General features: G+C 54.3%; 1 protein-coding gene across 6 annotated transcripts in view; it reads left to right on the top strand.

The window, feature by feature from the left end:
* Positions 1–27,497, top strand: part of RALGDS (ral guanine nucleotide dissociation stimulator) — a 62,619-nt gene that overhangs the window by 27,840 nt on the left and 7,282 nt on the right. For 3 of the 6 annotated variants that reach the window (XR_012625863.1, XM_074846386.1, XM_074846384.1), the window contains exons 1-4: positions 8,271–8,569; positions 26,134–26,244; positions 26,783–26,976; positions 27,360–27,434. Coding sequence is in view for 5 of the 6 variants with exons in the window: in XM_074846386.1 (XP_074702487.1) it covers positions 8,387–8,569; positions 26,134–26,244; positions 26,783–26,976; positions 27,360–27,434 (563 nt within the window). In the remaining variant the exon portion in view is untranslated. Of the gene's footprint in view, positions 1–8,133; positions 8,570–26,133; positions 26,245–26,782; positions 26,977–27,359; positions 27,435–27,497 lie in introns of those variants that run through there. The other 3 variants (XM_074846387.1, XM_074846385.1, XM_074846388.1) reach the window with 2 other exon arrangements.

Here is a 27,497-nt window from a genome sequence, read left to right as displayed (position 1 = left end):
AAGGTAAAAAGTCAGCAGGGTCAGCAGTGCCGCAGCCGGACTCAGCGCCCCGGTGTGACTCAGCGGCACTCACCGAGTTTGTTGATATTTGTGCCACTGTAACTGAGAGATAAATCTGGCCCTCAGCCACCGGCGTACAGTATTGTTTGGAAGAACACTGCTCCTCATGCCAAAAGCCCACAACAAAAAGAGTTTTGCTGGCCATTGAGAGAGGCGCTGGAATACTTCCTCTGCTGAAACAATGCGGACCGGAAACCTTTTAAAGTGGTTAAACTGAAGGGAAAATAATTCTTTTTAAACATCCTTTGTCTGAGGGTCTAACAATACCTGGGAATACTAAAGGACTTTTAGAATTCTTAATTGACTTTTCAGCCATGTGACTGTTTGTTTCATCTCTGCAATTCCCGGCTCAGGGATGGGCAATGAAACTTTCCCTTTCCAGCTCTTGCCAGCCTCTTTTCCTGACTCTCACGTGGCTGACACCAGTGTGTACTCAGGCTGTTAAAGCAGAATATTTTCATGTCCACTCACTGCGTCCCAGCCCAGACCGAGGTGAATTTGGCCCAAATGACTTGGCAGGGGCTGCGCAGTGTCAGCAAGCACCCGGGCGGGCTGGCTGCTGGTCCAGCTGCTGGACGTCTCTCCCACCGCACTCCTCCTGCAGCTCCTCTCCCTCATCCCTGTGGCTGCTCCGGGCCCTCTGGCTTTTCTCTTGGCTGCTCACTTTCAATCACATCAGCTCTTTGCTCCGCCCAAGCCTGGCTCCAAGGTTTCACTCCTCACTTCAAATCAAGTCAGCTTTCCTGCAGCTTTCACGACAGCTTTCCGACGCGTCCGGGTTTTGATGTATGCTTTCCCTGACGTTTGTGCAGCCGAAGGAGATACAGGACTATTGTTGGAACATCCTTTTCCATATCCCCCATAAGGAGCTTTGTTCCTGTTTAACTGGACTTCTTATTTTAAGTAACCTCAGTTATTTGTGGTGTTAACATTACGTGTCTGGTACACCTTACTGTTGCTTCACTTATTTCCAGGATCTGGCATTTAAATCTGTTCCATTACTCCTATACTGGGCTAACTCCCTGTACTAAGCCTGGGCTACATGTAAATCTGTTTTACTTTGCTACCTGTAGCTCTTCAGATCAGCTTGGTACTGCAGCCCAGCATCTTGCAGCCTGTTTGGGTCGCACGTTTAAACTGAGCTTTGGATATAATTTAATCTTGTGCAACATACCAACTCTACACACTGCTTCCCTGTGCTTGTGCTACGGCATCACTTTTCTCTTGGGCTTCTTAGCAGCTTTGTGGCCCCGTTCCCTCCCCTGCGTGTGTTCAGACACGTCGTCCTGGTGGTAGGAGAACGTATGGTGCTGATCAGGCTTGGGGAGCTGAGTCTGGGCGTGCTGGGGTGGTGTTGCCATCAGTTGAGGAAGTCACACGGATGCAAACCTGCATCCTTGTCCCCAGGGAGAACCAGAAGTGTGGGGCAGAGCACGCCCCCAGATATAACACAAGTGCAGGCGCTCGGCGATGCCCCGTACGTGCTGGTAGGAGCTATCGTCCGGGCAGAGGGCAGGGGGGAGCCTCTCCCCACCTCCTCTAGCCCAGGAGGAGAGCCAGTAGGATGGCAGCCAGAATAAAGCTGCCCTGGTGCTCCTCTGGCTGGGGAGCAGGACCCAAAGGCCAGTCCGTGTTCCCCGTCTGTCTGTCCGCCTGGCACAGGCGATGCGGGTGTACCTGTCGAACTTCGTGGCTGCAGCAGCACAACCCACCTGCGTCAGCCAGGGAGGGCACGAGCGAGGGCAGGGTTAGGGAATGTGCCGGGGTAGGAGCTGACAGTGAGGACAGGAGCTCTGCCCAGCAAAGTTTCTTTGTTATCCACAGGGATTTTGTTATCGATCGGTTGCCAGAGCCTCTTGTTTCCAAGAGTCTCCTTTTACACGATTCAGCTGAACGTGTCATTTTGGCTGGTTATTGCTGGGTGGAAAAGCGTACTGCCTGCCCTTGAAGGTGTTTTTGAAAGGTGAGCAGAGCCAGAGCCTTGTTCCTTTTCTTTTCCACCCGGGCTCACGAGGCTGGCCATGGAGAGCACGTGCTGCTGTCCAGGTGGTTTGGAAAGGAGTTTGGTGAGGAGGGATGGGGCCACTCAGCCCTACCACCAGTAAAGACATGAGTAACGGCGGGTGATGCTGTCATAGGCAGTCACCAGCCGGTTCTTGCAGTTCATATGTTGCATATTTAACAGAGCATGTGTTTTGAACTGAGCTAGTGCTCCCAGTCTGGCCCCCCAGTACCATGGTACAAAGGTGCTGGAGGGAGGAACAGCCGCATCCACAGAAAATCCAGCACATAACCTCCCTCGCCAAAGGCTCTAGTGAGGGGAATAAGTTATGCCCAGTAAATTCCTTGATAGGTTGAGTTTCTTTTGGGAAGCGATGCAGCTGAGAGGCAGATTGACTTTGCTTTGCGCATCCCTGTAGCCCCTGGTTGCTCCGTGTCTGAGGGGGGCAGGGCAGGGGCTGGCAGCACTCGGGGTGCCCTCCGGGAATTGAGGGGCTCGGGGTGCTTTGCCGATGAAAGTGCCACCTCTGGACCTTGCCCAACCTCAGCGATCAGATACGTGTTTCCAATATATAATGAAATCTCACTATGTCATTTTATTTTTCTGGTAGATGAGAAGGGCTGGTTTCATTTCAGAAAGGAGTTTCCTCTGTCTTCAGGGGCTACGCCCATTCCCATCTTTCCCTGCCAATTTTTGTGGCTTCATAACCTTTCTCCTCTTTTCTACCAGTGATTTTTCTTTCCCCAACTGTTATGCAGAAGACCCATGCAAGCAAGGATGGAAATTACAGTAACTCTGAGAGACTTGAACTCATCATATGCTGATCGCTAAGCAACACAGAAAAATGTTTTTCCTGTTTTTCTTTTGGTTACAAGCACCTTAGTTGGTGTTTGTTAAAAGAGCTGACTGAAACATTCTGGCAGAAAGGTGATAGGGAGATAAAAGCTGCCTTTAAAGACAAACAGCTCAAGAAATAATAGTCCTTACCAGAGGAGCTCTGGTGTGTCTGCAGCGTGTCAGGCTTCGGCAGCTTAATGCCTGCTGAACTCTGCACTCAAGGGAGCGCCGCGGACGGCGGCAAAGAAGCACGTGGAAAAGGAAAATGCTGCGTCCCGGAACTGCAGCTGCAGCTCCCTCGACGTGAGGATGGTCTGTAACAAAACTTGCTGGGTATTTTGTGATCCTCTTCAAACGGCGAGCTCTGAGCAAGCTGTCGTGCTTGTTTTCCTGCATCCCCCCTGCCGCCAGCGCCCTGCAAAACGTTGTAAGGTCTCTTGGTGCTTTTCACAAGATGGGCCCTGTTGTCTCTGGCTTTCTGGGCATATTTTAATGTCAGTAGTTAGTTGTAAGCAGCCTCTTATTTTTCTGAGTATTTTCTTTTCACTGTAAATGGCTGTGCAGCGCTTTGCTGCGCAGGAATCAAGGCCCCTCTCCCTGGAAATGCCCCCCCAAAACGTGCTGTGGTCAATTGTTTCTTAGAAAGCGGCTTGATTTCCCCCCACCCCCCATGTTGGCCTCGTTCTGCTGAGCTTTTAGAGGTCAGCAAGCTTGAAAAACAGAGGTTTGTGTTGTCACTCGCTGCCCTAGTGGAAGATGCTCAAATACTACAGCCAAGTGGATGGCATAAGTAGGACTGAGGAGAAATATTCCTGCAAGCTCTCGAGTCTCCAAGGCTTGTGGCATAATTGCATCGCCATTGCCGAGCTTCAGGAGTCTGCAGTCTCCGCAGGAGATGCTGTAGCCCAGCTGTGTGCAGGGGCTGCAGGAAATGAAACACAGAATAGCTGGATGGAGAGTTTTAGATCCTAATTGCCCTGGGATTTGGTGTGCTTCCTCTGCTAGGAACTGACAATAATTAGGAGCTTGCCTGGCTCTGTTAGACATTTGGCGTGCTTCGGAGAGGCTGGAGGAGAGCTGCGTTCCTGAATTAACCTGGCGCTTAATCGGTAGCTCCCGTGGGGGGCTGTGGGGAGAAGGGGGTGCTGCAGCTGGAGAACAGGTGCCACTGGCAGAAGGGGCACAAAGTGCAGGAGAGCCTGAGCCGGCTTTCCTCCCTGCCAGCACAAAGAGCTCATAGTGCCTGATCCACCGGGGAAGCGGCCCCGAGAAACACCCAAAACCTGGAGGCAGAGTGATCTAACCGCCCTGGATCTGAAATACTCAGCAGAGAATCATCTAAAATCCACGCTTGCTGGAAGCCGTGGCGAGTGGTGTGTGGCTCACCCCTAAAATCTGGTTAAATGGGGACATTGATCGTGTTTGCAAGTGAGAATTGGGTCTGAGAGGGACTGAGAGCTGGTGGTGGTCTGCTGGTCCCCAAATTTTGGGAGCAACTGCTCTAATCTAACATCTATACACAGATTGTATTGAACGGAGCGGTGACATTGTCTTCTTGCACAAGCTCGGGGTTTTTTTCCTTGTCCTGAGGTAGAAGATATAGTGTCAGTTTATTATTATTATTTCTTATAAAATAATCTTCCAGTTGAGCCTGGGCAGTGGAAAGGAAAGTCTTTCAAATTAAAATCTGAATGTCCAAAATGTTTAGATTTAGGACTCAGAGCAAGTGTAATGAACAACTTGGCTTTTAGTTAATAGTTCTTTTCTATCGGTAGCACTTTTCCTCTGAAGTGCCTTACAAACAGCAACAAAAAGGGCTTCCCCAGCCCCGACAATAGAAGGAAGTGTTATCATCCCCATTTTATAGCAAGCGGCCTGACACAGAGCACTGCAGGGATTTACTCGACGCGCCTTGGAGCTGGTGCCAGGGCTTGGGACAGAGGCCGGATAGTGTTGCAACTCCCACATGAAACAGCCCGGTTCCCATCGGAGGCTGCTGGTTTGGGTCCCGGCTCGCTCGTTTGTCGAACAGCAAAAGCTGGTGGTGCGTGATGCTCGAGAGGGGCTCGGCTAGAGGCGGCTGGGGCTGATTCCTGACTCCTGTGGGGGTGTTTGCAGGCAGCACGATGCCACGCAGGAGGCAGCAACCCCCGCGGAAGCGTTTCTGAGCGATGCTTTGGGGTGGGCAGCCTCGCTCACTCAGCCTGTGGTCTGATGGAAAAACAAAGGCCCAGCAATATAGAGCACGGGAACTGGGTCACTGCGAGTTTTGTCCTGTAGGAAATATGCTGGAAAGCCCTTCTCGGAAGCGGAGCAGTGAGATGAAAGAGAAGGAGCGTGGTCGCTGGGAGGGCTGGAGGGGGATGCTGAAAGGCCGCGTGTACGAGCTTGTATGTGCCAGGGAGAGACAACTGGGGGTTGGCGCTGAGCCCTGTTATTAAGAAACAAACTGAGGTCTGAATCTGCAGGTCCTGACCCAAATGGATTGAGCTAAGCCAGGAAACTGGCTCAGAGTTTGCAAAAGTCCCTCTGTGTTACCCGCTCCGCGTTATTTACTGTGCAGGGAAGCCCGCGGGCTGGAGACTGTGGGAGAGGAGCATAGATTTGTGATCAGTAGATGCTCCGGTGTTGGCTGTATGAGTTTATATTTATTCAGCCAAGTGCTGATTGCAGAGTGGCGGAAAGAAAAGAAGGGATTTCCCACAGCACAGTTCCTGTGCCCATCTTTGCTCCCGTGCCTGCTGAAGTCGATGGGACATTTACAGCTGACGTCAATGCAAAATGCTCGGTGTGTTGTGAAAAGCTTTTACTGACTTTGCCAAGTGTAAACTGATATTATTATTATTTTTTAATGAGTCAATCGTTGATCGTTTTCTTAAATCCTCTCCTCCTGGAGATATGTGTGTATAAAATAATTGCATTTTCCAATAATTTTTAGACCTTCAGGGGGTGTAGGGGAGAAACCTGAGGGTGTGATCTGCATGATCCCTTTTGGCTCAGTGCTTAGAGGCGAATAAGAAGCCCTGAAAAGTTATTTGTTTTGAATCTCACGATTTTCAAGAGCCTGGCCCCTGACGGCTGAGTGTTTGGGGTTAGCTATGCTGAGCAAACATCCTGAACTTGGGCTCCTGACCCCGCTTTGAGTGTTTTGCTTTTCAGACCCAGAATGTTCCCAGGAGAGGAGAAAGGAAACTGGCTGGCTATTTTTAAACCCTTGCAGTTGCCTTCCTGCCGTATATTATTTATTATCCATTATCAGAAGTGTTTCTCCCCTGAAACCATCTTTAGTGGTCAACCAAGGGACCGGTGAAAATTGCCCGTCAAACAGAGCTGCATCTTTTCGTAGAGGTCAGACAAAGCTGGAGGGTTTTGAAGGGTTTTGCCAATGAAAATGAGTAGCGCTGTTATTTATTATGTGCGCTCAAGCAGCGCCAAGCAATTCCAGTGGTGGGCCATAATTTCACTGCCCTAAGAGATAAACACTGGATCAAAGCACAGTCTCCCTCCCAAAGACCCTACAGCCCAGAGTGACAACGCTGATTTCTGCTACAGAACCGGGCGCTGCCTCCGGTTTCCGTGTGTACGGAGCGAAGCGATGCACGCTGCCGATCTCATTTCAGAGCACATCTTGCAGTATCACGCGCTTTCCGTGTGACGTGCCGGTGGGTCTAAGGACACCTCTGCACCGAGCATCGTCACATCTTTTCTGCAGCAGAGGAAGCTCCGGGGACATGACTGGCACCGCATGGTGACCTGGGCAGGGATTGGGGCTGAATCTCTGTGCCTGGGCAGTGTTAAAATCCACATCGTCCCCAAGAAAGCGACCTGAAGGTACGGGGCTGCCTTGGGCAGCATGAGGCCCTGGTGCAGGGCTGGGTCCCCTTTCCCAGGGTGTCCCAGGAAGTCCCCTTGACCTTCTGCAGCTCCAGATAAGCAGGACAATAGCCCACATTGTCCTCGCTCATCCTCCTGCCTGGTAAACTTTCAAGTTTGCAGTATCACATCCCTGGCAGCTTTGTTAATCCTTTCCTGCCCAGGCGGGAGCTGCTGGTGCCCTCAGCAGAGCTGGACCTGCAGGCCTCAGCTCTGTATTCTCAGTGGAAATAAAGCCGCAGGGCTGGAAGGCCCTGGGAGGTTGATGTTATTTCAGCTGCGCAGGGAGCTGAGGCGTAAAAGTCTGAGTTTTGGTGTTGTCAGCAGCAACTGCCTGGACCCTGTGATACAGTTTATCGGCAGCATGTGAGGAGGGAAGAGGAAGAGCCAGGAGAGGGTGAGAGCACGCTGTGCTCAGCGCAGGGGGATGATGAATGACACAGTTTTGCCTGTTTCTCTTTGCCTCTGAAAACAAAATTACCTTGCAGGGTTTCAGCATCGTCTTGGAGGCTCAGGGCCTTTATAGCCAGATCTGCAGCCCCACGGTTCACTGGGGCCACTTCTCCTTCCCTGAGTCCCTGTGGGCCGAGCGCAGGTGCCCTGGTCCCTGCTCCCCCCTTTGCCTGTGCATCGGGGGCCTGGCACGGGCAAGGGGTGAGACCCTGCTCCCGGCACTAACTCGCTGCGTGGCCTCGGTCACATCCCTTCATCTCCCTGGGGGATGCTTCCTGCTGCCCCCGCGGGGCCGTGACCGCGTCACCCCGTAAAGTCCAGCTGCGGACCGGGGAGGGCTGGGCAGCGCTCTGAACACACACGGCACTGTTGGTGGAGGGCTGAGCTCATGGGATGAGATAAAACTTGTCTGTTCAGACAAAAAACACGTGCCGCTAATATTCATGCGCTTGAATTTAACACTGTTTCTTTGGGGGGTGGGGGGTGTGTGAACCCCGGACCTCGGTGCTGTGTGAACGCCTGGTGATACAAGGACCCTCTTCCCAAGCCGCTGTCACCCGTGGAGCTTTGCTCCCTCCCACCCAAGTTAAAACCCCAGCGCTCGCCCCCCAGCTGGGTGTCGGTGAGCGTTGCCCCCCCCCTCCCCACCCCGGTGCCCCCCAAACTTTGCTCCTCCTGGCAGCTGCGTGTCCCTGCCACCCGCAGCTCCCGCCTCGCCTTTTTGTGGGCTTGGGGTGGGGGATCACAGCTCGGGGGGACCCTCCCACGGCTCCGTCTGTGTGTGTGTGTGTGTCCCCGCTCCTCCCGCGGGGGCCGGGCCGAGCCGAGCCGGCCCCCGGGGCGGGCGGAGGCTGCAGGAGAAAAATCCAGTGCCTGGTTTTACAGCTTCGCCGGCTCCGTCCCGGCCCCGCGGTGACATCAGGCTGCTCGGCGGCGGGGGCGGCTGCGGGCTCCCTCCCGGTGCCTGCCCCGCCGCTGCGGCCGCTCCCGCCGCGCCTCCCCAGCGCCGCCGAACCGCCCGCTGCGGCTCAGCCCTCGCCCGCTGCTCCCCGGGCATCCCTCCCCCGGGCATCCATCCCCCCCCCCCCCGTCTCTCCCACCTCCCGGGGCGTCCCGGGGGCGCTGGCGGAGCGCGGTGCCGGGGATGCGGCGGTGCTGCCCATGGTGAGCCGGCGGCGCGCCCCGCCGCGCCATGCCGCCGCGCCCGGGCCCCGGAGGATGTTCGAGGGCTGCCGGCGGGCCCGGAGCCTCTGGGGCGGCGTCAGGCTGGAGGTGGCCGGCGAGAGCAGCCCCGTGGTCCTGCACAGCTTCACCCAGCTCGACCCCGACCTGCCGCCGCTGGAGGTGAGCGCGGGGATGTGTGTGTGGGGGGGGTGGGTGTCACTGCTGCGATGAGTTGGGGGGGGCTCAGCCCGCCGCACTCCCCTCTCTAGTTTGGGGTTGGCCGCCTCGCCAGAGCTGGCCCAGAGTGTGTTAAGGAGGTGGGTAACCTGCCACCCACACGTAGTTCTGTTTTATTTAATAAATGGGTGTCCCTACTTGTTTGGGTTTTTTTGCCGTGCATCCCCGTGCCATTGACTGGCCGGCTCTCCACTGGGAGAAACCAAAGAGATGCTCTCCCTCAAGGCAACCAGGGAAGGGGGCATATTGCTAAAACCGGAGGCTTTTAATATTTTATTTGAGACTCTGGCTGCTGGAGGCAGGAGTCTGCTCAGATCTGAGCTGCTTCAGGCTTGTCCAAACCACAGAAGTGTCCTCTGGGAAGGTTATGGGCATCGGGAGGACTTTGCTGGAGGATGCAAAATATTTTGCTTCTTTGGATTCGACCTCGGGCGGTTCAGAGTCAGACTGGTCCCCTGGAGGTCTCAGCCTCAGTGGTTTGTTGATGGCAGTGATGTGTGGAGACACCTGAAATAATCTGAGTCAGAGCTGTGCCTTTTTTCTTAGTAATGGGTGATCATTTTTGACGTGCCAGGAATGTCACTGAGGTGTGTTTAGGAGTTCAGCTGGAGGAAGGTTTGGGCGTTCAGAGGTGGTGCTTTCATGGCAGGGTCCGAGCCCTGCGGACTGGTGGTGCAGGGGTTAATACCAGCAAGGGTCAGCGAGTCTGGCTTTGCTGGGATATCGAGCCAGCTGCAGATGTTCTTCCCCACTCTGGATGCTTCCCGCTGGAGGGGGGACAGCAGAGGGGGGAATCACCACTAAAACCCTTTGGGTTACGGTGCAGATATCCGCCGAGGGCAGCCAGCGTTTTGGGGGGATGATAGCTCCTTCTTCTCCCAGCACTAGGCAATCTACCCCGTAACCTGGGATGGAAAGTCTTGATCAGCCACGGACGGGAAGGGATTATCCAGCTGTATCAGTTCGCCTCTGGCCTGGTGGCAGGGGCTCGTCAGCTCTGCTGAGAGTTCCTGAAAGCTCCATCCAGCTTATTTTCCCTCCCGCTTTCCCCTCCCTGCTTCTCTCTCCTGGGGGTGGGCGTACTGACATTGTTTGGAGTACATCATCTGGTTCTTGTTATGCCTGGCAGGAAGTCCAGCCTCGCCGGCCCGCCGCGCTCCGGGAGGCCGAGGGGCCGCGCTTTTGGCAGGGAGAGCAAGAGGAGCGGGGAGGAAAAGAGGGGGTGACACAGCGTGCTGCTCTTCTCACCCCAGGGGAGAGGCAGCCTGGCATGTGCGAGCCCCCGCACACCCCAGCTGGGGGAGGCTCCGGAGCTCACGAGAGGGGTTTTGGCAGCATCTCAGGCAATGGGGGCTTCAAAGGAAAAGCCAGCGGGGCTGAGGGCAGCTTTGCATGGCCCCCGCTGGCACTGAGCAAGCCCCCGCTCTCCTGAGCATGACAGAGAGAGTCGACTATCCGCCAGACCTCCTCTGAAATCATCTTTGCCCAGATTTCTGCTCTGGGCTGTACACGGCTCTGTGTTGTGTAGCGGTCAGAGCACAGTCCCAGCATCGGATTGCTTGGACTTTTCCTCCCAGCCCTGAATAACTTGCAGCCAAATTCCTCCTTTCTCCGTACGGTCCATTTGCAAGTGATGGCAAGAAAAGGTGCATCCCAGAGTGGTGTATGGTGACCCGCTGCCTCCCGAGCAGCTTTGAGATGCTTGGGGAGCTGCTAACCTCTGGCGTGTTCCCGTGCGAGGGCCTCCACGTTGCTCACCAAGCCCTGCTGGACGGGTTGTGCTCGCCGGCGTTGCGGTGCATGACTGAGGAAAAGAAAAAAAAATGAGTGTCAGTGTTGTGACAACTGTCCTGGCAGCAGCCTGGCGTGGCTATAATCCTCGGGTAGAGTTACTCTGCAAGATGTGCGCTGGGAGAAGGCAGATTATTTGACTGAGAAAACCCCCGGAGACCATCCGTGTTTTGCTAAGACCCGTTAATATCCCCGCAGCGCTGCTGCCGGTCCCCGGGTCCCCGGTGGGAGCCTCCACCAAAGGGAGCTGTGTGTCCCCGGCTCGGCGTGTTCCCTGCGCTGGGACAGAGCTGGTTTCGGCAGAGCTGTGCCAGTTTATGGGGTGGATAGTCTGGTCCCACAGGGAATAGAGGATCCCTGGAAAGCTGCTGGGCAGGTTGCAGGGAATGCGGATCTTGTTTTCCGCTCCTCATCCCAGCCCCTGCGGATGTCAGCAGGGCAGACCTGTGCCGGTATCCCACAGCAATGGTATCGATCACCCAGGCATCGCTTCGAGGTCCTGGTCGAGGTCTCATGGCCAAGTGTTCTCACCGTGATTTTAACCACAGGGAATGGAAAATTTAAACTGTCTCAAGTGAGGCATCGACAGAGCTTTGCAGACCTTTTGCTTTGACCTTTCTAGTTCCAATCCATCCCAAATCAGCAACGAGTATCAATCCTTCCTGTCCAGTGGCAGCCACAAAGTGAATTTGGTGGCCCTCCTGCTGGTCCTTGCTGGACAGGCGTGCCCTAAACACCACTGCAGATGACACAGGCTGAAACTTTGATCAGGCTGATACTGCTGAACCTCTAGACAAGTGGCTGGGCTGCTGCATGACAAAAAAGCTTATGTCCTTGCTATTCTGGCTCTATTTGTTTTCTGAACAATTAGATTTTCAGTTGCTAAACACATCCTGAAAACTTTAATTGCTCAGTCCAGATGCCTTTGAGGTCAGTGCTTGTTCTTTACAGTCAGGAAGGAGGCGAGGGAGGAGCAAAGATATCTCCTAAAAGCCGTTTCTTTTAGTTTCCTATGGTGCCTTTGGAAGAAGATCCTTTTCTCCCAGCCTGTTCTCCTCCCCCAGGCACAACCTGATATGCCCCTTGCAATTTGCCAGATGAACATCATCTGTTGGTATTTCTTGGATGGGGACCTACCTTCTGGCTCCCTTCCAGAAAGGGTTGGAGCCAGCAATGAGACTGGGGGCAGGCTGAGATGCTGGTTGTTGGTGGCTGCTGCAGGGTGGGAATAACAGAGGCGGGAGGGATTTTTTTATTATTTGATATGGTTAGAGAGAAGTTGGAGAGAGGTTTCTAAATGCGTTTGTGTAAGGATTGTGTTACTTGGAGGCTGCCGTGCCATGTTTCCATAGGGGTGGGAAACCCTCCGGTACTGGGATCTTGCTGAGGTTTTCGTGGCTTTAGTACCAGACTGGCAGCCCTGGAAACCGAAATCTTTGTTTATCCACAGGCTGGATGGGCAACCTCCTCCAGGCCGCCCCCACGCCTCAGCATTGCTCCAGGGGCTCCCTGCAATGGGAGAGACAGGAGGTCCTGTGCTGCAGCTTGGGGTGCTTCAGGGCCCCCCAGTCACACTATTGCTCTGCTACAGCCATCTGTTTTCTAGCTGTCGAGGTGGGATTACCAGGCAGGAGCAACTAAATGCAGTCTCAAAGGATTTCCACGCTTCCCTGTGGCTGGGTTTGGGGTGCGATGAGCAAGAAGAGCTTTCGGGCTGGCAGTGCCTGCGAGGATGGGTCTCACTCAGCCGGCACCACTGTTTTGGAGCTGGGGTGTTGGCTGTGACCACCCCACAACTAGGGCCAGAGCACGGCCTGGTTTTGGGCCATCGGAGTTGGTCCGGCCATAGGAAGGGCTTCACCACTAGCAGCTCCTCCATCACCCTTTCTGGCTCTCTAATTGCCAGCCGCTCTGTCCCCCGAGGGATGTGTAATTGAAGGAGCAGAAAGCTTATTTAGGTCACTCTAGACCACATTTGAAGGCTGGACATCCCCTGCTTGTACTTTCTTTAATGTCGTTAGCTCCAGAGCTGCCTGGTGACTGGCTTTCGAGCAGACGTGTTCCTTTTATTTAAATATATACTTGCAGCAGGGCTGTTTCAGTCCTCAAATATTTCTTCATCTCCCACGGACCCAGCAAGAGGGGGAAAAAAATGTCGTTGCTAGGGAGCGGGATTTGGATACAAAGCTGGCCGAGCTGCTGGCGGGGGGCCCGGGGGGCTCCAGCACAGCTCGTGGCGGGTCAGAGTTTGTGCGTTGCTTTGGTGAGATGGCACCTGCGGGGTCTGGAGGAGGGGGGTCAGGATCTGAAGCATCACTTGGGCCTTGGGGAGAAAGAGTTGAGTTGTAGGGCTCATACCCTCCATAGATTCATTTGTTTATCCCATGCGTGGTGCTGGGTTAGACCCAACGGCAGCATCTGTGGCCTGTCCAAAATGTGTGTTGTTTGCTGCGGGGGTCTGTGGGACCTTTGTTCTGCAGCAAGAGGCGTCTGTAGGCTGAAAGCTGAGGCTGGCGTGAGGGCTCTTACCAGGAGGGACGTGGTGCCCACAGAGACCTGTTAAGCATCACACTGAAACCGTATCGCAACCTCTGGCAGGAGCGTGCCTGCCTGGGAAAAGCGGGGAAGAGTTGAGCTGTTTGGCTACTTCAGGTGTCGGTTTGTCTCGTTCCCGTCCCGGTGTGGGGACTCACCCGCACATCGCAGCAGCCCCAGCCCTCCTGGCTCACCGAGCTCCCGTAAAGATGCATTTGGACTTTGCTCCTGGGTGCTGAGGGACAGGGAGCGCTGAGCTCCGGCATGGAGTAATCCCAGCCGTTCCCCGGGGGCTCTGCCTCGGCGGTTGGCCTTGGGAATGGAGACACGGGGAGGGGATCGGAGCAGGGACGGAGGCGCGAGGGCGCTGCACAGCGAGCACATGCCGCAGGCTGGCACAGGAGTAGCTTTGCTCATTGGTGATCTGGTGTTTGCAGAAGGGCTTTTGCGGATGGGCCTTTTGTTCCCTTAACACCTGGGAACTGCTTTCCCAGAAGTGACAGGAAAGTCCTTTCCTAAATCTCTGCGATGGCATGGTGGGCTGCGGTGAGCAAACACTGGTCTCCCTTGGGGCACTGCTTTGCTGCAGCACCTAAAACCTGTGTCCCTCTCCACCTAATTTTATTTGTTTTGGTTTTATGATGTTATGCAAATAATCCCTAAAGTTTTCAGTTACGTTCCTGGGGCTGCTCTGGTACAGGTTTTTATAGGGCAGTGCTTTTCCATTAGATAACGGCTGAGAGTTTCTCTCTAACATACCTGAGGGTCCATAGTTATGTGACAGCTAAATGTCAGTGGAGATTAAGCACACGAGAGGCACATGCATGGCCCATTTCACTTGCATAGCTCACCAGCAGTGAGTTTGTTTTCATTACACAGTTGGTATTTCGATGAACCCTGCTGTCAGAAACACGCCGGGACAGGGAAGGGCATCTTCCTGCTCTGCAGGTGGGGTGCTGGGTGCCCGTGCAGCGGGGCCGGTGGGCACAGGTGCTCGGCAAGCCCCGGGGTCGGTGGAGGTAGGATGGAGATGGCTCCAGCTGCCCAGCACCAGCTGAGTCCTAGGAGCTGACAAGGGAGGAAAAAAAGTTGTTCTAACTTGCAGACAGAGCAGATTGGAGAGGAAACTCATCCGAGGCAACTTCATCTGGGATGCTGAGGCATTATTTTTAGAGCAGCTTTTCTTTCTGCTAACCACACTTTAACAAACAGCAGCTGAGCTGCGGGCCTGTGTGGAAACCTGCTTTTCAAAGGGCTCGCTACCCATCTTACCAGAACTTCTTTTCATGTGATGGAGCAAAACCACGCAACCTTTCCCTGCTCTTTGCAGTGGTCGGGTCTCCATGGAGATTCGCAAGCTGAGAGCCAGCCCTACGTTCCCCGCTCCAGCCGGCTTTTTAATTTGTGAAATGATGTGTTTGGTTTGGGTTTGCCTCTTAGAGTTGGAATTAACTTCAGGAAACCATCGTTTAGCCAAGCTGGGCAAAGGGAAGCGTGTTTCCTGCGAAGGGCAGGGCAAAAACTCAGCTGTGGGAAGCAAACAAGGGTGCTGAAGTGCGCACCTTCGTGTGGTCCACGGGGTCGGGACCTCACCTTCCAGTTTAGGCCAAAACCCCAGGGAATTTGTTCAAAAACACTTGCTTAAAAGGCTCAGCTGGTGGCCTGCTGCTGGTGAGGTGTGAAGGGGGGTGTGAACTGGGGCTGGTGGTGTCACCCCCATTCCTTCCATGCTGTGACCCCAGCGATCACTGCAGACTTTTCAGAGCAAGGCTAATGCTCGGTTTGGTTTATCATCTTAAAGCAGTGCAGCTTTTCTCCAAACGTTGCTATTTGTTTGCTTTTGATTCTTTTTTTTGAATGGATATTTGGTCCCAGCTGCAGTTCTGCTGATCAGGACACCGTGGCCGGATCCCTGTGCTGAGCAATGCGGTGGCGGTGCCTGTTGCTGGTGACTGTCACTGTGATAACTGGGTTTCTAGACAACATGGTTTACTAGATTCATTCCTGGTTGCAACAGTGAGAACTGGCATTAGGACAGGCCTGGCTGGTCCCTCCCTCGCAGCGTGCTGGGGGTGACTCAGAGCGTAGCTATGGCTCATGCCAGTGTCATAACAAACACTTATTCCCTGAGGTGCTTCGGGGGGGGGGGGGGGGGGAGCGTATCCCACAAACTCCATCTCTCCCAGTCCTCATTCCCATGGATTTCAGCGTGTTCCGCAGCAAAACTCAGCTCTGGGAGGATGGGGCTGTTTGAGGCTTGACCTGTCTTAGTCTGGGCAACATCAAAGGAAAGGAGCCAGGGAAGGAAGGCGGGCACCTCTGCCCTCTTCACACTGATACTGCCCCATGGTCGTTGTGCTCATGGTATCCCAGGGTTCATCCCCCAAAATAATTTTAAACGGGAGGATGAGCTGCAGGGATGCTCACCTGCGGCTGGTAATCCCAGGGGATGAGCAGGGCAGGGTGGCAGGAACAGACGAGTCAGGGTGGGAGCGTGTCTGTACTGGCTCGCCAGAGTGCCGTGGCCAGGAGGAACAGGCTTACTGGTGTGGGGTTTTACCCGCCATGAAAGAGCTTTAGCAAGGAGAGGGAATGCTTGCCTGCAAATCCCTGCCGTGACCCAGCGCAGGGTTGAAATCCCGATGCCCGGTGTCCCCGAGCAGATGCAGGTGTGCTGCTGCAGATGCTGGTACACCTTCGGCATCAGCCATCGCTGAAAAAGGGCTGTTTCTGAGTCAGCAGGAGAAAATATAGTCCCAAAAGTCTGTGCTGATTCAGGGTAGGCGGGGAAGGGGAGCAACCCTGGGCAAAGCTGCCTGTCCCCCCGGGTTTGGCTAACACCTGATGGAGGGCTGGCTGCCTGCAGGTCCTGCTCTGGCTGATGCTCGGACACGGCCCACGGCAGGCTGAGGGCCCAGGGCAGGAATTCATCCCACCGCCCCGGCTGCCCGCGCCCTGCCTGGACACCCGCGTTCCTCGCACCACGGCCGCTCTCCACCCTCTGGATGCGCAGGACCTGGCACACCCAGCGCTCGGGGCAGGGCCCGGGTCCAAACCTCACTGCTTGGGCTCCCGGCGTGCGTGTTCAGGCACTTGACAACAGTGGGTTGAATTTTTTTTTTTTTTTTTGCAGTTGTTTTCTCCTCAAAGGTGCCAATTAAACTTAAACTCTCAGTTGCTTCGGCTGTGTAAATCAGGCTGAGTTGACTGAGCATCCTGATTGCAAGCCCCCCAGGTGTCGGCTTGTTGACTCCTGCCTCTGTACCTGCTTATATAGCACCTACTGCCTCGTTGACACCTATTTAAATGCTCTGAAAGTGAGATTTTCTTGATTACAAAGCAAAAGTGCTTGCTCTTCCCCCTTCCAGCTTCCCACAGGCGTCCCAGGGAGGGGAACAAGTAGGTGGAGACCATGCAAGAGGGGAATCTCTCCCAGTCCTTCCCCGGAGAGAAGGGGATGGCCTGAGACCCGCAGCTGGGATGCGGTGGGACACGCTGGGGCTGTGGGTGTCAGGGGGAGGTTGGGACGAGAGGGGCTCAGCCGGGACCTCGGCACAGGGCGGCCCGGGAAGCACGTCGGCAGCAAATGGAGGCGTCCTACGTCATCCCGGCCAGGGTGGGAGTCGGGCGCGAGGGGCACGGCCGAAGAACAAAGGCTCGCATTTATTCCTCCCGTCCTTTCACCGGCAGCCCCTCGCTGCCTCCCTGCGCTGGATTGTTCCTGCATTTTCTCTGCTTCAGCTGTTTACTGGGTCACCCTGATGCAGACGCACACACAAAGAACGAGCCATCCGGCGAGGCTGTTCCTGCGCCACCGGCACCCCGAGCCCCTCTCCGGCCCCGAGGAGCACAGTGATGGCATTGAACCAGGCTGGGCGAGCGCCCGAGCCTGCCCTGCTCCGGGGTCAGGGTGGGCCAGGGCCATCCGGAGCCCCCCGGGCATCCTCCTCTGCACAGGCTGGGGTGAGGAGATTTAGGGGAGGGGGGCCCGAGAGGTCTGGGCTTGTTGGTTTTGCCCACGCTTCAATCACAACAGCTTTAATGGAGGGAATGTAAGTTGACGTAAGACAGTGTAAACACATGGGTGGACACATTTATTTCACGAGGGCTTATTTTGGTTCAGCTTATCTAAGCTAAGGATGTGTCTGAGCTAAATCGAAATTAAACTTGTTCAAATTGAAACAAAGGGTGACGGTGCAGTTACTGTAAGCCAGACCACAGCCAGACAGGGCCGTGGCTTTTGGACAGTCTCCAGTCTGTCCACCTTCAAAATTACAGAAAGCTGGGACTCTCTGCTTCTTTTTTCCCCCCTCAGCAAGCTACAGCAGGTGGGTTACTGCATAGGCAGCCATTTACCGCTTATCCAGGCTGCTCGGGAACGGTGTGTGGTGAAACTCCCTGGGAATATTGGCCGATGGGATGGTTCAGCATGGCACGAGGGGCTGAAAGCCACCTCCTGGGTCTGGGCTGGTGTTTTACACCCGGCAGTTGCTGGAGCTGTCACGGTTGCGTTGCCCTTTCTGCATGTCCCACGTGCTCGTGCCGCAGGCGTGTGCCCAGGTGTGCGCTTCGGTCGTGCAGGTCAGGTACATGCCGGGGGCGAGGCGGAGGTTTGACAAATGCAGCTGGTTTTAGAGCAGCTGATACTTCTTAAAATTAATTTTTTGGCACATGGGCTACAAGCTGAGAGCAGGAGAATATTTATTCAAGGCTTTGTGTCTCTGAGAATCTATAGACTTGACTTCTGGGGTAGAAGAACTCACTAGGGTGCAGATGCTGATAGACACAAGGGACAAGCATTGCCCTGGAGTTGCAACAACGAACAAGTCTGTGTTCTGGTTAACGTGTGTTAAGACATAACTGATGTTTCAGGGGTGACCATACCAATTGGTTTCAAGGTACGTCAGCTCTGAATGCCAACCTCATCGCCATCCCTTTCCAAATACATAACGGCAGTTCTTGCTGCCACAGAAATAACACCCTTGGTGCAAAAGTGCCCTGTTTCAGCACTGGAAGCAAGAGAGTAACGTTAGATCAGGTAGGCTTGGACTGTAACCAGGACATGCACTGGTTTTGTTCACATTTGAACAAGGCCCTATAGAGCTGTCATGTTGCATGTGACTTACAGGTGCTACTGTACACACACACACCAAAAAATCAATTTTTGAACTTTTATGTTTTTTGCAGAATTTTCTGTTCCATCTTGGTGAAATACAGACTTTTTTTCTGAGCTGAAATGACTATGAGACACTCGATCTTTATTTAACCTTGCAGAGAAATATGTATTAATTTTTTATACATCAGTTTTCACCAGTCATGCCATTCTGGTTTCACTTCCAGTAATTACCCTCCGGGCTCTAGGCGAGTTTGTAGCGGAGCAATTGCTCTGTGAGCGAAGGCCAGCTGCGTCCCTCGTATGCAAGCCTGACTCTGTGTAGGCGTTGGCGCTGAGCGTGGATGCTGCCGAAACACACGCCGAAGTGGTCACGAACACAAAGCCAAGGACTGTGGAGCAAGAGCTAGAACTGCTGTGTCGGCGGGATCTTTTTTCCATTAACTTCGAGAGGAAGCAAAACCTGCTGCACTCAGTTTTCTTCTTAACCTCCAGCAGCCTGTGAAGTGAGCCCATCCCAGCACGTGTCTGGCAGGAAACACGAGGGAAGCCCTTGCTTTGGTGGTGTTTTCATATAGGATGCAAATGTCTAAGTAGAGGTGCTGGTGGTTTTCTATACTCCTGGGTGTAGGAAACACAGGGTTTGGAGTTAAGCTGGCATCTCTGGTATCTCTGGCACTGCCAGTTGCAGATGGAGTTTGCTTTTCCCTGGGAAGTTCCCCTAGCAAGGCTGATCCCCCAGCACCTGCATCACCCCCTGCGTCAGGGGGCCTGATCCTGCACCTTGGAGGCTGGGGGGGATGGAGTAGACATGGAGCATCTTTGCAGATCTTTGACTCTTGATTTCCAGCCCATAAAAAGAGCAAAAAAAGTCTCAATGTATGGGAAGGCTCTTAGCCTTCTTCTTGAAAAGCAAAACAAAAGCAAATGGGGGAGGAATCCTGTGTATCTGCTCTGTCTCGTTTCTGGACCGGAGCGCTGAGCTCCTAATCCTCACTCCAGCCACTGACTCACTGCATGCGAGTCACAAGATGCCTTTGTAACAGATCCACCAGCCGCTGCTTTCTCTTCTTTCTAAGCCACGAGGGTGGAGAAGGCTGCCTTTGAATCTTGTCTCTAACCCCTCTGGGTTCCGGACACAGGATCAGACCTGCCATCAGTCTTGGGCAGCCCCAGTCCGCGAGGGAGGAGGTGTAAAATCCCCACAAGAGACAGATACGGGGTGATATGCACCCTCCCTCTGCCCCATCGGGCTCCCTGGGAGCTCGTGGCACTGGGTGATGCACAGCCCCGGGGCTGTTCCCTGCAGGGCTGGGTGCAGCTTTCCATGACAAAACACCTGAAGCAGAGCTGAGGGTGTCAGGAAAGCCCGGCTGCAGAGCCCAGCAGCTGATGGGGTGAGAACAGGCTCTCAGCTGTCGCCACTGTCTTGGTGTCCTGGCAAAAACACCCCCTTTTCATAGCGGGTTTAAGTTTAGCTTCTGGCCCCTTTTCTGTTCTTTTCCTGTTTCCCCCTTTGTCGTGATGTTTTAATGGGCTGTTGGAATCAGTCCTGGTTTGAGGCGGCTCTAAGCAGGCAGGAAGGAAGGCGGAGAGTGTTGAAAACCCAAAGGAATCACGTCCATCTGCCTAACATCCCTGCGCGGGGAGCAGTGCCCTGGGCAGGGGCGGGGGACTTGGGCTCCATCAGCGGCAACAGGAACGTGGCTGGGGGAGAAGGGAGACAGCGAGAGATCAACTTGCCCAAGGCCAGTGTTGGCTGGAGAGAACCACTGTACCCCAGTGCCACCACATCCATCGCTGGGATGGTGTTCGGGAGCGGGAGTGCTCCTGCCCTCCATGGGGCTGGTAATCTAAAGCACATGCTGTGGGTCACCGGGGTAGGCAGGCACCAGCACGGGACACCTTTCTGTTCCCCAAACACGGGGGATATTCGCAGCTTCCTCACCACCTTTGGGTAGGCTCTGTAGCCTTCCTGAGCGCGGCCGGGGGAAGGAAACTGCCAACGAGTGTGAGGAGCAGACAGGACGATCCCAACCGGTGGAGCCATGGGGAAACATCCACCACGGGGTTTTTTGCCTGGAAGTCCCCCTGAGGAAGGGTGTTGTGCTGTGTGCGCTTATTTTGGAAGTGTAGGACAGAGGGTACTTCTGCTTTTGTGGTCTTGGTACACGGAACTGCAGTCGCTTTCCTTTCACTAGATGGAGGGGACTTTTTTTTCCTATTTCCTTTTACATAATGTCATACACTTCAGTTTACATGAGAGGCCCCAAAGTCACTGCTGTTGGTTGCATGAGTTCGGGGTTTGCTCCTGAGAGTGAAACGAAAGTTAACTTGGGGCTTGTGTCAACCGTGAAGGACGCGGTCCTTGGTGGAGCCGGTTTCTTTCATTTCTGGAAAGACCCATTTCCCATTGCTGGTGGGAAGGGATGGTTCTGAGAAGGGACTGGGGACTGTGAAGACCGAACCCCCACTTTCTGTTTCTGGCTTTACCAGCTTTCATCAAGTTCTTTCAAAGTTGTGCAAACACGGATCTTCAATGAGAAACTCCTGGTGATGTCTCTGAGGCTCAGCTCTGCCTTTTCTTGTCTCGTTAGCCAGCGAGACTAATTCCCAGCAGGCGCAGGTTCCCGGCTTCCCATGGGCAGGGTTAGCATCTGCTTCTCTCTTGTGGCTGGTAGCAGCGGTGCTTTGAAATCACGGTGCGAAGATACTCTCGGTGCTGTGTTATACCTGTCTGTAGAACAGGCATTTTGTGTAGCCCAGCTGAAAGGGAACAGAGTAACACGAATATCTCGATCTTTAAACCAGCTGTTGGCTGGGGAGCATCAGTAAAAGCACTTTAAACAGTTTTGCCTCTTCCACGTCTGCTGAAATTAATACCTTTTTTCCAATAACAGTTCATTATTTTGTGTCTTTGGAGGCCAACGCGCTAACCCAGGGCACGTGGGACCAGAGCTCTTAAGACCTGGTAATTGTTGGATAATTGTCTGTGTGTAACGTGCAGGGATGCTGTCATGCTCACACTTAATCCTGTGCTTTGCTCCTGTCTTACAAAAACCACCTTTGTGACTGATCTCAAACACTTTCTAAAATGCAGATCACTAGCCAATATTTTGCTTTGCTCTTTGGCTTTTGCATTTTCCCTTCCCTTCAGCCCGCGAGGAGAGATGAAGGCAGATTCCCTGCTGCTCTCCGCCTGGCTCCTGCGAGGGTCCCTCACACCGCAGCCCTTCCTCCAGGCCTGCGAACCTTGGCTACGTCTTAGAGCTCGTTATTAAAACTCCGTGTGAAGACGTGGGGTTCGACACCGCGCCGCCGTGTGCTAGAACATTCACCAGAGAGTAGAAGAGTTTATTGCACGGAGCAGGAATTCCTCCCCGGTGTAGTCACCAATGCTTTGAACTATCGGTGGGGAGCTCTGGGGAGCTCGTTGCTCACGCAGCCTGGGGCTATCTGCAGTTGGAAGAGGCGGTCTCTAAAACCAGGCAAGCCATCTGGTGCAGACCTCCAGTTTCATATTTCAGGGGATGAACTCCTGCAGAGTTCACTTACGGCTGATTTTGCAAAAGCGTCCGACTCCGCAGAATTGGGCGTCTCATACCCCTAAGTTAAACATGTGGTTTTTCCCTGCGCCCCTCCATTGAGAGGCCTTTTTCCTGCTGTATGGAGAGGAGCAGGAGCCCACACTGAGCTGGAGAAATCATGGTCAAATGTTCATTTTCTACATCTTCCCTTTTTTGGTGCCCATCTTGAAATGCGTTGGATCTCACTTTCTGGGGTGCTGAGTCCCTTCTGTATGAGTTTGGTGGAAGGTGCAAATGCCATAACCATCAGCGTGCTCAAAGTTAGTGCTTTCACAGAAGAGTTTTGCTGAATCTTGTTGCAGCCGTTTAAAGCCCTGTCTGGGCCTGTTGGACGCATCTCTTCTGCCAGGGCGATGCAGTAAGCGGAAGGGACTGTTCACCTGTACCTCTGCCGTGGCACGGTGCTCAGATACTCAGGTTGAACCACCGATGAACGAGGGTTTGCATGTGAGTGCTGGGCTGCGGCTGGGCTGGCTGAGGCCCAGCTCGTTTCCCTTCTGCTACGAGGGGCACAAAACTCCAGCACATGTGTAGGGCAGGCAACGGGGAGCAGTAGCTGTTGCAGTAATATTTACCAGCCCTTGTCTGTCAGAGCTCTTTAGAGACCATTTTGAAGGCCTTCATCTTCGGTTGACTTGCTGGAAATCCTGGTGTGAGTGCCAGACTTAGGATTGCGGCGTTCTTGGTGGCCAGCACATACATAAGCCACAGGTCAAGGTTTTGTGTCTCTCCCAGCCCTGCTCCCACCTCATGTCTCCTCATCTTCACAATTTTTTACAGAAAGAGTGGTCAGACAGTGGAACAGGCTGCCCAGGGAGGTGGTGGAGTCCCCATCCGTGGATGTGTTTAAGGGTCGTTTAGATGAGTTGTTGGGGGATGTGGTGTAGGGGAGAACTTTGTAGAGTAGGGCTGATGGTTGGACTCGATCATCCCAAGGGTCTTTTCCAACCTGAATGATTCTGTGATTCTGTGATCTGCAAAGGGAGAAACGTGCATTTGGTGCAGGTGTTGGAGTGGGACTTCACTGGCTCCGTCCTGCTGCTGCTTTTTGCTTCGTTGGTTTTTAACCAACATGTGTGGAATGCACAATCAGCATCTTGGAGAAGCAGCGGTAGGAAAGAGGACGCTCACGCAGAATATAAATAGCCAAATTTTAAAATGTACCAGTGTAGCAGTTCGCCTGGCTCTTGGCATGAGCCTGGCTGAAGACTGCTGGGAAGCTGCGTACTTCGTGTGTGGTTTGCAAAGGGGGAACTTTGGGGGATATTGCACAAGTCAGCAAGACAAAAAATGAATGAATATGGGAAGGAAATGAAATTTCCAATTTCACCAAAATTGAGTGTATTCTCTGCACGTGACACGAAATACAGAGTGAAAACCCCTACACAGTTACGGCAATACTTTCCACTGTAGTTGCAGAGCAGCTGCCAATGATTCACAGATTGATCCTGGGACATTTTGTCCTCCCATATGATTTGATTTCTTTATTCATTTAATTGCGTCTCAGCAGGCATCTGATTTTTCTTGATATTTGTGTCTGGGGTTTACAACTGTCTGGCCAAACCTCTTTTCTGAGTTAGACTGTACAGGGGTCTGGTCCTGCTGGACCCAGAGCTTTCCTCCAGCCCAAAGTCAGCATAACTGTGAGATATACAGGGTAGGGCTGATCTGCAGATTGGGTGATAATGATGGGGAGAGAGCCCCGTTGGTAGTGATGCCCCTTCTCTGTCACTGCCCCTTGGGCAGCAGGCTGGAGCGCTCAAGAGGCATCTACTGCTGTCGCTTCTGGAGGATGGCACGTAGCTGTGGGCACCAGGGTCTGATGGTCTCTGTGGACAAACTGGGAAGAGTTCCCACAGGTTTTCTTTCTTTTGTTGGAAACGGCATCTAGAGGTGGAAGAAAGACAACTTGGCTGACTTGGGCTCAAGTTAGGTACCGTCCCTATGGGTGGCTGATCTAGGGTGGACACGAGGCTTTAGCAGTGCCGGCAGCTCACTCCTGAGGCCGTGCCAGCATGTCCAATTCCCAGCTAAGGCATCTCTGCTTGTGGGGTTGGGGGTGACTCACCTGGCGTAGGAGCACCTCATTCCTGTGAGCTTTTGGTGGAGAGATGGAGAGGTGATGGGGGAGAAGCCCAGCTCGCTCAGCTGCCAGTGCCTTTAGCTACGTACCACGCTCACCTCCCCCTTGCTGATGTGTTTAAATGGCTTTGTTTTCCCCACACCGGGGCCAGTGTCATGGGTGGCCGCTCTGGCGAGGCTCCCAGTGCAGATGTGACGTGGGGCTGCAGAGAAGCGGGGTGTCAGGGTGGGCTCAGGGGCTTGTTCACGCCCCTGTTGGTGTTCAGGCTGTGTGGTGCCAGCCATCGGGGCTCGGGGCTGCCAGCCTGCCTGGGCCTGGGCCAGCTAAGCTGGGGGCAAGCTGGGCTCAGACGTTATGCTACCCCCAGCAGCCAGCATCATCAACCTGGAGGAGTTATCGAGGCAGAAGGGAGATGTATTTTCATGTCATGCTCTCTAGGAAGGCGTAGGGCATGCCGTGCTGGTGGGTGTCTTTTCCGTTCTTGAAATTCAGACCTGTTTATACTGGAACATAAATTTATGCTATAATTTATCCCAGAGCAGATAACAAGAGGGGACTGACGCGGGCATCCAGAAGGGTGTCAGTCCACCGCCTTGTGTGGGTGCTGTCAGGGTTGGTCTGGAAGCTGGTACGCCCTGGGAAAGACTTCTGATGTTCACAGCACAGCTGAAGTTAGGGGCCTCACAACCTGTCATGCTTCAGCAAACCAAACCTCTTGGTAGTCTGGCACGAAGTGAGAAGAGCAGGTTCAGCAGAAAGTGAGGAAGAAATCCAGTAACCCTGCCCAGGGGGATTCTCTGTCCTCATTCATTACAGCCGTGAACAAGAAGCTTTTTAAAGTTTTCTCCTTACTCTTGGAGCTGGCTGTGGTTCCCTGCCTTGATTCCTTGCTAGTAACAAGCACTTTACTTGAGCTGGGTGCGAGAACAGTGCAGCGACTGCTGCTGTGATGGTGATGATAGAGGATGGTGGTTAAAGAGCATGTTTAGGTGCGTGTTCGGTGCTTTCCGCTCAGTGTCTCTTGCAATGTGCAGCGTCGTCTAAAGCCGGGGCCCTGGGTACGGCCGTTCCCACCTTCGCGGGGAGCGGTTTGGGAAGAGGATTTTTTTCAGGGAGGAGTGTTGCTGCTGGGGCTCCATCCCCACAGCAGCTTCTTCCCCGGCGAGCCCTGCGTTGTTGCCATTGCTCAGGGTTTTTTGTGCTCCTGAGAGGCAGATTGCAGGAAAAGCCGTGGGCTGGCTCTGGCCCCTGGCTGGCAGTGTGATATACAGGGGGGACTTGTCCCCGAGCCCCTGCGCCCCAGCACGTGGTCACCTCCCCCTGCTAACCGGCTTATTGCTTTTGGCCATTTTCCCCATCTGCTGAGCAGTGGGTTTTACTGTGCGTTACACCGTGTCCCACCATTTGGCGTGGGGGATGGAGGGCGGGGGAGATCCCCATGGTGTTTAAAAGGATCTGGATTAATCCTCTTAAGAGAGGCACTGACTCAGCAGAGCGTGGTGAGAGAGGAGGAGGAGGAGGAGGAGGAGGGAACCAAATTGTCCTTGTAGGGCTGGAGCTGCCACCGAGCCCCGCACTGGCATGTGGGACTGGGGGATCTGGGGGAGACGTGTGCCTGGGGACCTGCCCTGAGAAACATCCCCTCTTTTCTCACCAAATTTTAGGCGATCTGTGTCCCCCAGAGCAGAAGTGCAAGCCTCGTAGCTGGGTTGGGCTGTGGCTCCGAGGTCCCTGTCCCCAGGGGTGCAGGGACTTGTCCCTGCTGTGCCTGAGCCCACCCTGGTGCCGCTCTCTGGGGTTTCCCCCCAGCTTTGAGCTCCCCCCTTGGATTTCTGCCTTGTGTGCGTGGCCAGCGCTGCCAAAGCTTGCGGCCAGCTTGGTTTCATAGTTATTATTATTTATTACCAAGGGTGCACCGAGGTGCTCAGTTCCTGCAGGGACAGATTACCGAGATTACGGTCAGACCAGGCAGCAATGTCACCTTACGGGAAAGGCGAGGGCTTGGGGAGGGGGAAGCAGCTGGGGCTGGTACAGGGGTGTGCTGCCCCCAGCCCCCCTCGCTGCCTGGCGAGGGCTCCCCGCTCTGCCCAGCACCCGGCGCTGACACAGCCTGGGTTTGCAGAAGGGCTGAGATGTGGAGCCAGGGGATGCGGAGCAGACCAAGAGCAGCTTCCCAAAGTCCTGGCTCTGCCTGTGTGCAGGCTCCCGTGGGCCCAGAGTTAAGCTGGCCAGAAAGACGAGTGTCGCCTGGTTTGCATTTCTGAGCAGGCAAGGGAGACTCTTGCTGCCTGCCGGCTGTTGCCTTTGGCTTGCTGAGATGCCTTGTATGAGCCTGCAAGAGCATCTCTGCCACGCTTTACTCTCCTTATCTCATGGTGTATCTTGTCCTCCCGTGCAGAGCTCCACACAGGAGATCGGAGAAGAGCTGGAGGATGGTGTGATCTACAGCATATCGCTCCGGAAAGTGCAGCTCCATCACACGGCCAACAAAGGGCAGCGATGGCTGGGGGTAAGCGGGAGGCACCACCAGAGTCCTGCCACAGGGTGTTTTCAGATGTGTCCCTGCCAGAGACATGGTGACCTGATGTCAGGGCTTGGCAGGGTCTATACCAGCCCATGTCTTGCCCTCTTCTTGCTCCCCCATATGCTCCTGTCCTGGGGGATCCTTCCAAGCCTTATCTGGGAATGATGTATTTATTTGGGAGCGGGGGCATGGGAGCACCTTCTGGCCTCTGGCCCATGGGAAGGGGCATGGAGGAAACAATCTGAAGCCCCATTTTGCAAATTAGGGCAACATCTAGGTTTTGGCAATCTTGAGGCCTTTCCTGGGATTTCCTAAATGCTCAAGTCTTCTCAGCTGGGTATTTGGTGTCTGAGGAGACCCGGCTTCCCTTTCCCCAGGCCTGTCACAAGAGCCCCAGGCACTGTATTGGGTCCGTGGTTCCAGCCTAGACCTGAACGGTGGCTTTTGAAGCTGCTGGGACCGTGTTGCACTTGAACGTGTCTGTCTTCACCCAACCCACTGACTTCTGCTCCTGTCCCGACAGTTTGAGAACGAGTCGGCCTTAAACCTCTATGAGACGTGTAAGGTGCGGACGATAAAAGCTGGGACCTTGGAGAAGCTGGTGGAGTACCTGGTCTCAGCCTTCAAGGGCAATGACTCCACCTATGTCACCATCTTCCTGTGCACTTACCGGGCCTTCGCCACCACCAAGCAAGTGCTGGACCTGCTGCTGAACAGGTGAGGCTGCCCTGAGCCCCAGAATGCAGCCAGGGGTGGCTTGTGTCTGAGCCCCCTTAGCCAGGGGAGCCCCAGCATCTTCTGCTGCCCTGCCTTGGAGGGCTGATGGGCTTCTCCCAACTCCATCAGCGTGAAGGTTTTGGGGCAGGGAGGACACAACTTCCCAGAGAGCTGGAACCCTTCCAGCCAGTACCCCCGCTGCGAGGTAGCCAGTGCTGGCTGCTTCCCATAACACGGGGGCTGTGGCAGAGTGGGGGCAGCGGGACAGTGCGTGGGAGATTCATCCCGACCCCCTGGGAGAGCTGGGGGTGATGTGGAGGGAGAAAAGGCTGAGAGGCAGCCAAGTCCAGGGTGCTCACTGCCTCCTCGCTGTGCCCCACCAGGTACGGCAAACTCCACGTGCAGGCAAATGGGGACCACGCCAGGCACGCTGTGGACGAGAGGATGGAGCTGAAGAAGTAAGTCTGACCGCGCTGCGGGTGAGCAAGAGAAGGGTGTCTCTGGTTGATAGATTTTCAGTT

This window comes from Strix aluco, chromosome 20 (genome assembly GCF_031877795.1).
Source record: "Strix aluco isolate bStrAlu1 chromosome 20, bStrAlu1.hap1, whole genome shotgun sequence".
Lineage (NCBI taxonomy): Eukaryota > Metazoa > Chordata > Aves > Strigiformes > Strigidae > Strix > Strix aluco.
Note: the sequence above shows the minus strand (reverse complement) of the source record. Positions and strands in the feature narration are given on the sequence as shown.